This window comes from Pristis pectinata, chromosome 1 (assembly GCF_009764475.1).
Source record: "Pristis pectinata isolate sPriPec2 chromosome 1, sPriPec2.1.pri, whole genome shotgun sequence".
Classification (NCBI taxonomy): Eukaryota; Metazoa; Chordata; class Chondrichthyes; order Rhinopristiformes; family Pristidae; genus Pristis; species Pristis pectinata.
Genome location: NC_067405.1, coordinates 84640956 through 84654071, shown reverse-complemented (window position 1 = coordinate 84654071; position 13116 = coordinate 84640956). Strand labels below are relative to the sequence as shown.

Genomic DNA, 13116 nt, shown 5'->3' with positions numbered 1-13116 from the left:
TCTCTCCACAGATGCTGCCTGCCCTGCTGAGTATTTTCAGCACTTGCTGCTTGTATTTCAGATTCCCAGCATCTGCAGTTATTTGTGCTCTGGTTAATTACTGCCCAACCCATTTGGTATTGGTATTGGTTTATTTTTGGTATTGGTTTACTATTGTCTCTTGTACCGAGGTACAGTGAAAAGCTCGTCTTACATACCGATCATACGGGTCAATTCATTACACAGTGCAGTTACATTGAGTTAGTCAAAAGTGCATTGATGTAGTACAGGTAAAAACAATAACAGTACAGGGTAAAGTGTCACAGCTACAGAGAAAGTGCAGTGCAATAAGGTGCAAGGTCACAACAAGGTAGATCGTGAGGTCATAGTCCAACTCATTGTATAAGAGAACCATTCAATAGTCTCAATCATCTGCTCTCAATCATCAACAAGGTGATGAAAGGTGTAGTCCACAGGGCCATCAAGCCACACTAACTGACCAATCATCTGCTCACTGATGCCTCGTCCGGGTTTCACCAGGACCACTCAGCTCCAGATCTCATCACAGACCTGGCCCAAACATGGACCAAAGGGCTGAAGTCCAGCAGTGAGGTCAGAGTGACTGTCCTTAACATGAAGGCAGCATTTGGCCAAGGATGGCATCATGGCACCCTGGTAAAACCAAGTCCAAGAGCATCAAGGAGAAATCACCCCAGTGGCTGGAGCCAGACCTCACACATCACCCATCATCCTAACCCCAGGACATTTGCTGAAGGAGAACATCAGGGCATTTCCAAGGTCCAACCTGGCACATTTGTGGAGTGGACATTACTTGCCACTTCAGCCCGTACCTGAATGTTACCCAAGTCTCTCTGCATGCAGGCATGGGCTATATCATTTGTTGAGGAGGTGCAAAGGTAATTGAACGGTGCAGTATTCAGAAAATATCCCCACTTTGACCTTCAATTCCGCTTGCACCTCCTCAACAAATAATACAGCTCATGTCTGCATGTAAAAAGATCTGGGCAACATTCAGGTATGGGCTGATAAAGTATGGGCTGGGTGGCACAGTAGCACAGCGGTTAGCGTGATGCTATTACAGCAACAGCGATCTGGGTTCAATTCCTATCGCTGTCTGTAAGGAGTTTGTACGTTCTCCCCGTGTCTGTGTGGGTTTCCTCTGGGTGCTCCGGTTTCCTCCCACATTCCAAAGACGTACGGGTAGGTTAACACGAATTTAAAATGGGCAGCGCGAACTTGTTGGGCTGGAAGGGCCTGTTACCGTGCTGTATAAATAAAATTTTTAAAAGCATCAAGTAATGTTCATGCTACAAAAATGTCAGGTAACAGCCACCTCCAATAAGAGAGCATCTAAACACCTAGCCATGACACTCAACATTAGAGCAGTTAAGATAGAGCAGTTAAGAAGGCCTATGGGATGTTAGCTTTCATAAATCGTGGGATTGAGTTTAAGAGCCGCGAAGTAATGATGCAGCTTTACAAAACTCTAGTTAGACCACACTTTTCAGTTTTGGTCGCCACATTATAGGAAGGATGTGGAGGCGTTGGAGAGGGTGCAGAGATTTACCAGGATGCTGCCTGGATTAGAGCATATGGAATATGAGCACAGGCTTAAGGTGCTAGGGCTTTATTCACTGGAAAGGAGGAGGATGAGAGGAGACATGATAGAGGTATATAAAATATTGAGAGGAATAGATAGAGTAGACAGCCAGCGCCTCCTTCCCAGGGCACCAATGCTCAGGACGAGGGGGCATGGCTTTAAGGTTATGGGTGGGAGGTTCAGGGGAGATGTCAGGGGGAGGTTTTTCACCCAGAGAGTGGTTGGTGCATGGAATGCACTGCCTGGGGTGGTGGAGGAGGCAGATACATTGGACAGGTTCAAGAGTTTGTTGGATAGGCACATGGAGGAATGTGAGATAGAGGGATATGCGGGAGGAAAGGGTTAGACAGTGTGAGGGTGGTTTGATGGACGGCACAACATGGTGGGCCGAAGGGCCTGTTTTGTGCTGTATGGTTCTATGGTTCTATGATCATTGAGTACCCCATCATCAACACCATCTTGCAACAAGTGACTCACCTCCTGCATCCCAAAGACTTTCCACCATCTACAAATCAGGAGTGAGATGGAATACTCTCCACTTGGCTGGATAAGCACAGCTCTAAAAACTCTTAAGCAGCTCAACAGCATCCTGAACAAAGTAGTCTGCCACCTTAAACAATAGTGTACATCATCTACAGAATGAACAGTGGTTACTCACCCACCCTACAGCCAAGGGTGGCGGGTACATAGGAACACCACCTGCAGGTCCCCCTCCATTCCAACTGGGAAATATAATCACAGGTCCTTCATCATTACTGGAACTCTCTCCCTAACAGCACTGTGGGAGCATCTTCACTGGAAGGACTGCAGCAGTTCAAGGTGGCGGCTCACCACCTCTCCCCAAGGGTGGGCAATAAATGCTGGCTTTGCCAGTGGTGCCCACATCCCAAAAATGAATAAATAAAATAAAAACTTTGGGTACTGATATCAGCCTGTAGGGATTTAAGTAGGGATTAAATCTGGAGCTTTCTTGGTAATTTTGGCTCAGTTACCTTAAATGGAGCTGATAGTGGACTTAAGGAAGGGGAAGTCAGGCAAACACACACCAGTCCTCATTGAAGGGTCTGCAGTGGAAAGGTTGGGCAGTTTCCAAGTTCGTGGGTGTCAACATCTCAGAGGATCTATCTGGGGCCAGCACATACTGTAGATGCAACCATGAAGAAGACATGCCAGCATCTCTACTTTCTTAGAAGTTTAAGGAGATTTGGGATGTCATCGAAGACTGACAAACTTCTACAGATGTACAGTGGAAAGCATTCTGACTGGTTGCATCACAGCCTGGTATGGAAACACCAATGCACAGGAATGCAAGAGGCTGCAGTGAGTGGTGGACTCAGCCAGTTCCATCACAGGTACGGCTTTCCCCACCATCGAGGACATCCACAAGAGGTGACGTCTCAGGAAGGAGGCATCCATCATCAGGGACCCCCACTATCCGGGCCATGCCCTTTTCTCAATGCTACCATCAGGCAGGAGGTACAGGAGCCTGAAGGCCCACACCTCAAGGTTCAACAACAGCTTCTTCCCCACTGCCATCACGTTCTTGAACCCACCTAAGAAACCCCAGCACTACCTCAGACTATATTTCTTCTTCCTCTCTCTCAACTTGCACTAGTGTTGTTATGTTTATTTTTGCCGTGTAAATTATGCATAATTTATGTTAATTTAAGTTTATGTTAACTTATATTTGTCATGTTGTAATGTACTGTGCTGCTGCTGCAAAAAGCTAATTTTCATGGCATTTATACCCTGGGTATGTACGCCCATGGCCATAAACTTGAACTTGAGATGGAATACACATGTTAGACTGGAATAAACAGTCACATTGATTTCAATATTGAATACAATACTCTTAAAATACATCTTAACTAGTCTCAAGATGATAGCAAATGAAGAAAATACAAAGTCATGCCACCATGTGGCATTACTCTCATATCAAAGATACATCTTTTGTTCCCAGCTGCTGAGGAGAAGCTGGTTCACTAATGATTTGTTGACTCTACCTGTACTGAAGCACTTGTCAGCTTGTGGGTTGAAGCACCAGGCGCAGGTCCAGACCGTTGAACTCTTAAAATTGCACAACATTCTTGGCTGTTCCTCTGCAGATGCAATAAAATTGAAATTGTGTGAATTACACTAAAAAGGTTTTCACGGTAATCTCAACCACTTCTGTTCATTATTATTTTGCCTGCTATTTGATTTAATTAAAGTGCAACTCCCTGCAATGAATCCTTTGGTGAGGATACAATTACAACATTTATCTATTCATCCGAAACACATTCTCAGCTCAGTTTGTCTGTCCTTGGTATTTACATGGGCTCCAAAGTCTGTGTAATGTAGATACCAAGGCCTCCACATGTAATCCAGCCCAATAAAAATGGATGCATTCCAAGCCATCTTGGGGATGGAATTTAGCCAATAAACTTAATCCTTTTTCTCCCATTTCACACCCAGTATTTGGAGGGATCACATTCCACAGCCCACAATGTTTGTTTAACAAGACTAATAACATCTACTAAATAAACAAATAAAAGTTTAACTTGGAACGAATGCTAAATACCCATGACAATAAATTTGAACTAAATACAGGAGCAGGGTGTGTCCTCAATTCAGTTTTCTGCAGATGTCCAAGTTCAGTAAAGAGAAACTCTTTAAAATTCAGAATTATTTGACTTTAGATATACCAGTTACTGTTTAGTCCATACAAAATGTGGCCATGTGGTTAACGGGGAAGAGCAGAAGTTTAGACTGCAGGGTGATCTAGGTGGTTTGGTCAGTTGGGTACAGAAGTAGCCAATAGAATTTAATCCAGAGAAGTGCGAGGTAATGTGTTTGGGGAGGTGCAACAAGGCGATGGAATGTACAATAAATGGGAAGATATCGAGAGGTTTGATGGAACAGAGGGACCTTGCAGTGTATGTCCACAGATAGGTAGCAGGACAGGTCGACAGGTGGCTAAAAGGCATTGGGATGCTTTTCTTTGTTAGAAAAGGCACATAATTTAAAAGCATGTAAGTTCCGCTAGAATTGTATACAACACTTGTGAGACTGTAGTTTAATTACGTAAAATACAGTCACCACATTACAGGGAGGATGTGATTGTGCTGGAGAGTGCAGAGGAGATTTGAGGCTGATATCAGAACTGGAAAATGTTAACTTTGAGGAGAGATTGGATAAGTTGATGTTGTTTTCTTTGGAATAGAGATGAATGAAGGGAGATGTTTTTTTCATTTTTCAACATGTGGGTATTACTGGCAAGCCTAGCACTTATTGCCCATCCCTAACTGCCCACAAGAGTGTGGCAATGAACCCCCTTCCTGAACCACTGCAGCCTTTCTGGTGAAGCTGCTCCCACAGTGCTGTTGGGAAGGGAGTTCCAGGATTTAGACCCAATGAAAAGGAAGGAATAATTATATTTTTCCAAGTCGGGATGGCGGGCTACTTATTAGTCCAGGCCTGAATGTTGTTCAGATCTTGCTCCACGCAGCCATGGGCTGCTTCAGGTATGAGGAGTTGTGAATGGAAGTGAACATCGTGCAGTCTTCAGTGAACGTCCCCATTTCTGAGCTTATGAAGGAAGGAAGGTCACTGATGAAGCAGCTGAAGACGTTTGGGCCTGGGACACCACCCTGAGGAACTCCTGCAGTGATGTCCTGGGGCTGGGGTGAGTGACCTCCAACACCCACAATTTCCCTCTGCGCATGGTATGACTCCAGTCACTGGACTGTTTTCCCTTTGGGTTTAATCCTTTTTCTGTTTCAGTGCAGCAATTTTGATATAGTTAAGTGGCTTACTGTTCCATTTCAAAGGGTTGGTTAAGAGTCATCTACATTGCTGCAGTCTGGTTATTTTACGATGGCAGTATTTCCTCCCCGGATAGATGTTAGTGATCCATATCACAATCCTGTAATTTTGTGGTCACCATTATTAATACTAGTTTTAGTTATTTACCCTGGGCTTATTATCCAAATTTAATTTCCACACCTTCCAAATTGGGCTTTGAACTCGTGACCCTGGATTGCTAGCCCAGACCTCTGGGTTACTAGGATAGAAACTTGACCACGACATCATCACTGGACAATTGGAGGTATATAAAATTATGAGGGCCGTAGGCCGAATACATAGTAAGGACCCACTTCCCTTAGCTGAGGGGTCAAAATCCAGGGGGTACAGAATTAGGAGAAAGATTAGAGGAGAGATGAGGAGAAACATTTTCACCCAGAGGTGGGGAGTGTCAGGAACTCCTTGTCTGAAAAGGTGGGAAAGGCAGAAACATAGAACAGTACGGCACAGGAACAGGCCCTTCAGCCCACTATATCTGCGTGAACATGATGACAAATTAAACTAATTCTCTTCTGCCTATACATGATCCATATCTCTCCATTCCCTGTGTATTCATGTGTCTAACAGTCTCTTAAACACCACTATTGTATCCTTTCCACCACTATCCCCGGCAGCCTGTTCCAAGCACCACCACTCTCCATGTAAAAAACTTGCCCTGCACATCTCCTTTAAACTTTCCCCCTCTCACCTTAAAAGCATGTCCCCTAGTACTTGATATTTCTACCCTGGGAAAAAGATTCTCACTGTCTACTCTATCTATGCCTCTTATAATCTTATAAACTTGTATCAGGTCTCCCCTCAGCCTCCGACACTGCACAGAAAACAACCCAACTTTGTTCAACTTCTCCTTATAGCACATACCCTCTAATCCAGGCGGCATCCTGGTGAACCTCTTCTGCACCCTTTCCAAATCCTCCACATCCTTCCTGTAATGGGGTGACCAGAACTGCACACATTACTCCAAATGTGACCTAACCAAAGTTTTATACAGCTGCAACGCTACTTCCTGACTCTTGCACTCAATGACCCGACCAATGGAGGCAAGCATGCCATATGCCTTCTATACCACCCTATCTACTTGCATGGCTACTTTCAGTGAACTATGGACTTGGACCCCAAGATCCCTTTGTACATCAAAGATCACTCTGTACATTTACAGTACATGAATGAACTACTGATTCAGTGCTGGAAATAGGCTGGGGAGTTATGTTTTGGCAGGCATGAACATGATGGGCCAAATGGCCTCCTCCTTTATTGTAAGTTTTCTACATTCCATTATTGCACTGGGGGTCATGCTGATCTGAAGATCTCCCATCGAACATTGCATTTGCTGTTGCAGTTTCCAACATCTTCCCCATAATTGGAGTGTTTCCAATTGGAAAAGGCAAAATACAGAAAGTCCTGGTCCATTGGCTAAGGGCAGACCACATGGACAATGTTAATGAACGACAATCAGTCACATGGCCTTAAAGGAACCCAAATTAATTGGAAAAGTAATAGATAACCAATGGTGTAACATGCCTCCTACAGCGCAGCAATTTACCACACACACATATATACCACGTATATGCAGCACTAAAAATTTGATAGAATGCATCAGTCAGCCGTATTTCTAGTTTCCTAGTTCCAGCTCTTTGCGATATATTAGCTGGCAAGAAGATCCCTCTCCTGTCTGTTCTCCCTAAATTATGTAGAAACATAGAAAATAGGAGGAATAGGCAGTTTGACCCTTCGAGCCTTCTCCACTGTTCCAATTGATCATCCAAATTTAGTAGAGACACAAGAGGCTGCAGACATTGGAATATGGAGCAAAAAACAAACTGCTGGAGGATAGTTGACGTTTTGGGTCACGACCCTGCTCAAACCTGATGTAAGGTCTCGACACAAAATGTCGACCATCCCTCTGCCTCCACAGACGCTGCCTGACCCACCAAGTTCCTTCAGCAGTTTGTTTCTCGATCCACGTTCAGTACCCCGTTTCTGCTTTCTCCCCAAATCCCTTTAGCCACAAGAACTATATTTAACTTTTTCTGGAATATATTTAGTGATCTGGCCTCAGCTGCTTTCTGTGGTAGAGAATTCCACAGGTTCACTACTCTTTGGGTGAAAAAATTTCTCTTCATCTCACTCCTAAACGGCCTGCCCCAAATCCTAAGGTTATGACCCCTGGTTCTGGACTTGCTCTCCATTGGCAGCATCCTTTCTGCATCTAGTCTGTGCAATCCTGTCAGGATTTTATAAGTTTCAATCAGGTGTCCTCTTACTCCACTAAACTTTGGTGAATATAAACCCAATCGTCCTAATCTCCATTCATACAAGTGTCCTGCCATCCAAGGGATCAGTCTGGTGAACCTTCACTGAACTGCCCCCATAGCAAGAACATCCTTTTTCAGAAAAGGAGACCAAAACTGCACATACTACTCACAGTATGATCGCACCAAGGCCCTGTCCAATTTCCCAGCTCCTAAAGATAAATCCTTTTGCTATGACAGCCAGCACACCTGCTGCATCTGTGTAATTACTTACTTGGATACAAAGCTCTTATTGCACCTCCCCCTTTTCCTAATACATCACTGTTCAGATAATGATCTGCCTCCCTGTTTTTGGCACTCTGCGGTACCCCACTAATCATCGCCTGCCAACCGGAAACTGGACCCATTTATTCCCATCCTTTGTTGCCCATCTGCCAACCAGCCTGCTTCCATGTTAGCACATTATCCGCAATCACAACTGCTATAATTTGCACAATACTCTCGCATGTGGGACCTGGTCAAAAACCTTCTGAAAGTCCTAGAACACCACATCACGACTCACATCTCAAAAAATTTCCCTTTCATAAATCTGTGTTGACTTGAATAATCCTACCACTATTTTCCACATGTTCTGCTACTACATGTACTCCAACATTACTCCTCATAGTGACGTCAGGCTAACCGGTCTACAATTCCCTCTTTTCTCTCTACCTCTTTAGATAATGGGGTTACCTTCCTATCTGTAGCAACTGATCTAGAGTCCAAAGAATGACCACTAGTGCACCTATTAATTCTAAGGCCGCTTCCTGAAGTACTGTGGGAAGCAGACTATCTGGCCCTGGGAATTTATTGGTCTTCAATCCATTATCTACCTTGCTTGATTCAGGGATATGTGGACATTCATTCCAGGTCAGCTCCCCTACACTCATCAGTAATCTAGCACTCATTGTGTACTCCCTTGCTTTGTGACTTACCCAAATGCATAATTTCAATAGGTGGAAGGGCATGTTGTGATGAGGACATCGTGATTCTGCAAAGGGATATAGTTAGAGTGAGTGATTGGGGAAAACCTGGCAAATGGATTTTAATGTGGGGAAGTGTGAGGTCATACACTTTGGTAGGAGGAATCAAAAGGTGGATTATTATGTAAATGGAGAGAGATTGAAAACAAGTGAAGTTCAGAAGGATCTAGGTGGTGGATCAAGTACTTAAGAAGCTAAACATGTTGGCCTTTATTGCAAAAGGGTTAGGAGCTTAAAAATAGGGAGGTGTTCTTACAATTGGACAGGGATAGCAAGGCCACACGTGGAGTACTATGCATAATTTTAGACTCCTTACCTAAAAAAGGACACAGTAGCATTGGAAGCAGTCCATAGAAGATTCACCAGACTAATTCCTGGGATGAGGGTTGTCCTATCAAGAGAACAGTTTGAGTCTGTAGTTCTTGAAATTTAGAAGAATGAGAGGCAACATTCAAATATACAAGATTCCAAGGGGGTTGAGAGAGTAGATGTTAAGATGTTTTCACTAGTGGGAGAATCACGAACATGGGGACATAGTTACAAAATATGGGGCCGGTCACTTAAAACTGAGGTGTGTTGAAATTTTTTCTTCCAGAGGTGGTGAATCTCTGGAGCTCCCTGCCCCTAGGGTGGTGGAGGCTGGATGACTGGATGTTTTGAAGGTGGAGACAGTTAAAATATTTGACAGATTGAGGGCCAAGGGGAACTGGCACAAAAGAGGAGATGAGGCCAGCATAGATCAGCCATGATCATACTGAACAGCAGGGAGGGTTGGGGGGCCAAGTGGCCTACTCCTGCTCCTATGTTGTGTTCACTAAACTGGATTCCATTTGCCACTTTTGTATCCACCTGATCCATCATTGCAATCTTCCTGCAGTCTACAACTTGCTCCCTCACTATCACCCTTGCACCATATCAAGCAGCCTAATCATACACACAAAGGCATTGAGATATTCTTCAAACACAAGAGATTTAGCACCAAATCCTGTGAGATTTCATTGCAAACAGCATTCCAGTCATTAAAACAACCATCACCCATTACCCTTTCCTTTCCCCCACTCAGCTACATTGTGCTTTGACAGGCAACTGCTAAAATTCATGCACACCATATCAAGTATGATAGTATCAGAGATACTCCTTGCTTCCTCCTCAAATAATTCACACGGAAGTCAAACGTACGTAACCTTTGCTTCCCTCCACTTTGACTGTCATTAAACAGTGATGTAAACTGTTCCTCATTTCTTTTTTTTTCCAATGATATGTCCACCATTGACATTAGGCTAACTGGTTTATCATTTTCTTTTGAATCAGTGGTATCGTTTGCAATCTTCCAGTCCTCTAACTAGGTCAGGAGCAGCAGAGTTTTCAATGACCTTGTTGATTGAAAATAGAATGAAGGAGGGCAGCCAGGACCTCTGAAGTTGTCAAGTCTAGACGTAACAAAAGCATGAGAGAGGACTTTGGCAGAGTTGAAGAGGAGTTGAGTCAGACTATGCTACAGAGGTAGAAATAGGTGGGGTTGGTGATGGCACAGGTGAGATGTCAATACTCAACTCAGCCAGATATGACACCAGAGTTGCAATCACTCTAAATGAGGTTCAGACAGGAGCTAGGAGTGGAAACAGAGTTGGTGGCAAAGTGATGGAGTCTGCACTGGGACTAAACAGTTCACATTTCATCTTCTCAATACTTGATCGGAGGAAACTTCTGTTCACCCAGTATTGGATGTTGGACAATTTATAGACAGCAGACAGGTGTTGGTGTAGATGTGGAAAACAATACTATTCTCATTGGTCACCAGATATTGTGTGTGCAATAAACAAGGTAATACAATAAAGAGGAAAAATGCAGTTGAAGAGAAAAATAGCTTTGGGAAAAATTACAAGTTGATAACTTTTCCATTAAGTAAATGTATGACAATGATCCCTACCCATGCTTGAGTTACTAAATATTGAAGTCGGAAGCAGGCTGATACTTCCTGGGGTATCTGCATGACCTGTAAGACAAAGCCTGACACAGCAGTTTAAGGAAAATTAATAGCATTATAATACACTTAATACAATGACAAACCTATGGAAAAAATTACTCCCAGGTTAATATTAACTGTTATTTCATTCCTGGTCAGTCAGTGACACAGCTGTAGCCTGCTCCTTAAATTATCAGCCTCTTTTTTTATGGAGGAACTGGAACTGATTTATTAGAATTGGAACAAACTACAGTCAGCCTGCAGCAGCACAGCTTCTGCCCTTCCAACAACTGGGGATCCTGCAGTACAGGTCTTTTAAAAGGATAGATATCCCCCTTGCAAGGATTCACGACGAGATCAGATTTTTGGATATTAAGGGAATGAAGATATATGGGGTTACTGCAGGAAAGTGGCACTGAGGTAATAGATCATACTGAATTGTGGAGCAGACATTACCAACTCCCTCTTCTGTCTCTGACGTTCTTCTATTAATTGAACCATCCTGCAGATGAATGTGGGTGTCATTTAACAATCATTCCTCATTGCTCAGTGCCCACTTTCCCACCTCCCCATAAGTTCTTAGCATCGTACAAATTCTTCTATATAACAATGAAGTTCAGTAGTACAAGTCTGAACCTCCCTCAACAGTAAAACTGCAAAAGTTTGAAGTCTTCTATATTGAAACTCCTCCAAGCCCTCTTTAAGAAACCTCTATAAACCACTTCAGCTACCAATCTGATCAAGAATTGGTGCATCATCCCCTTCTAAATTATTGAAACTCGTACCTGATGGTCTTGATCTACACTGCATTGTAAAAGATAATTAAAGCTCTGACATTATTTGGTGTGACTAATTAGAATATTCTTACCACCAGGAATCATGTTAACCATGTTATAAATAGTTAAACCAGACAAGAAAAAAAAGGCACGTATGTGGGGATTCATTGAGAAAGCCAGAAGCTATTCTAAGTACCTCTTTTTAGCAAACAGTCAAGAGAAAAATGTGTAAGTTATTTTTAGGTGGAATTATTTTATTTCTTATCCAAATATAGAGTAGCAATATACCCTTCACTTTTAAAACCTGCAAAGTTAAACATACAAAGTCAATGCACTCTTCCTGATGCTCACTTTTGTTTTAACAATGGCAGTGTTCAACTGAACCAGTTTACCGAACAGTGTAATGTATTAAATTTAATTCCACTTTAATTTCTTAAAAAAAATTAATTCTAGCACTGAACAGTAACAGATATTTCTATACACTGCAGGCAGAAAGCAACATAGAAATGTTGTTGAAAGTTAAAACCGCTCATGAAATGAAATGCAAATGGCCAAAGAGCAGCCCTAATTTTTTTGTGCCAAGGTTTTCACGTCTAATACATTGATTATTTTTTAATTTCCTTTGCATGGTGGATAAGAAAGTTTCTGCAGAGGGAGAGGGAAATGAAAATTGGGAGGACTGAAAGGAGAGAGAGAAAGGTGGGGGGGGGGGGGGGGGGGAGAGGAGATAACACACTGGATGTGATGGTTTCCTGAAACTGGAAAATTCAATGTTCATACCAATGGGCTGTAAACTACCCAGGTGGAACGTGAGGTGTTGTTCCTTTCGTCTGCCTTGGGCTTCACCCTGGCAGTGGAGAAGGCTGAGGATGGACAGGTCAGTGTGGGAATGGGAAGAGGAATTGAGACAGCATCCGACTGGCAGCTTGGGATGGCGATTGCGGACAGATCACAGGTGCATGGTGCACCGAATGCAGTAGACTAGGTTGGAAGAGGTGCATGTGAACCTTTGCCTCACCTGGGAGGACTATTTAGGTCTCTAGATGGTGGTGAGGGAGGAGGTGCAAGAACAAGTGTTACACCTCCTGCAACTGCAGGGGAAAGTACCAGGGGTCTCTCTCTCCTTCTGATCCTCCTCTGGTACTCCTAATTTTGACTCTGTTCCCATACACCCCTCGAGCTGCCCATCATTCCCCTCCCCCTCCTGGTTCCATCCAGCTACACATTTCACCCACCGTTCCCTCCCCATCTGGTTCTGGTTCCGTCTGCTCTTCACTTCTCCCCTAATGGCTCCCATTATCACCTTCCTTACCAGATTTCAGCATCTTTGTGTTCCAGGTTATCATCCCCCAGGAGCAGTCTCCACCTTCACCCTCCCCTACCCCACACTTCGCCCCATCTGCCCTTTGGTTTCTCTGCCTCCATCTATCATCAACCTGCCTGTCTCCCAACTCCAACCCTCCCCTATCTGGCTCGATCTGCCTGCCGTCCTTCATCCTTCCTCAGTCCATCACTCACCTCTGGCGCCTCTCACCACTCCCCCTATCCTCTTCATACTGGTTATCTTCCCTCTGTCCTATTGCAGGCTTTTGACTCAAAACGTCAGCAATTCCTTTCCCTCCACATGTGCTGCTCAAGCCACTGAGTTCCTCTAGCA

General features: G+C 43.7%; 1 protein-coding gene across 1 annotated transcript in view; it reads right to left on the bottom strand.

The window, feature by feature from the left end:
* wdr21 (WD repeat domain 21) overlaps nucleotides 1-13116 on the bottom strand; it is a 60554-nt gene that overhangs the window by 15731 nt on the left and 31707 nt on the right. The window contains exons 9-10 of the mRNA XM_052041779.1: nucleotides 10648-10727; nucleotides 3604-3699 (exon numbers count right to left, since the gene is read on the bottom strand). Coding sequence (XP_051897739.1) covers nucleotides 3604-3699; nucleotides 10648-10727 — 176 coding nt within the window. The remainder of the gene's footprint in view (nucleotides 1-3603; nucleotides 3700-10647; nucleotides 10728-13116) is intronic.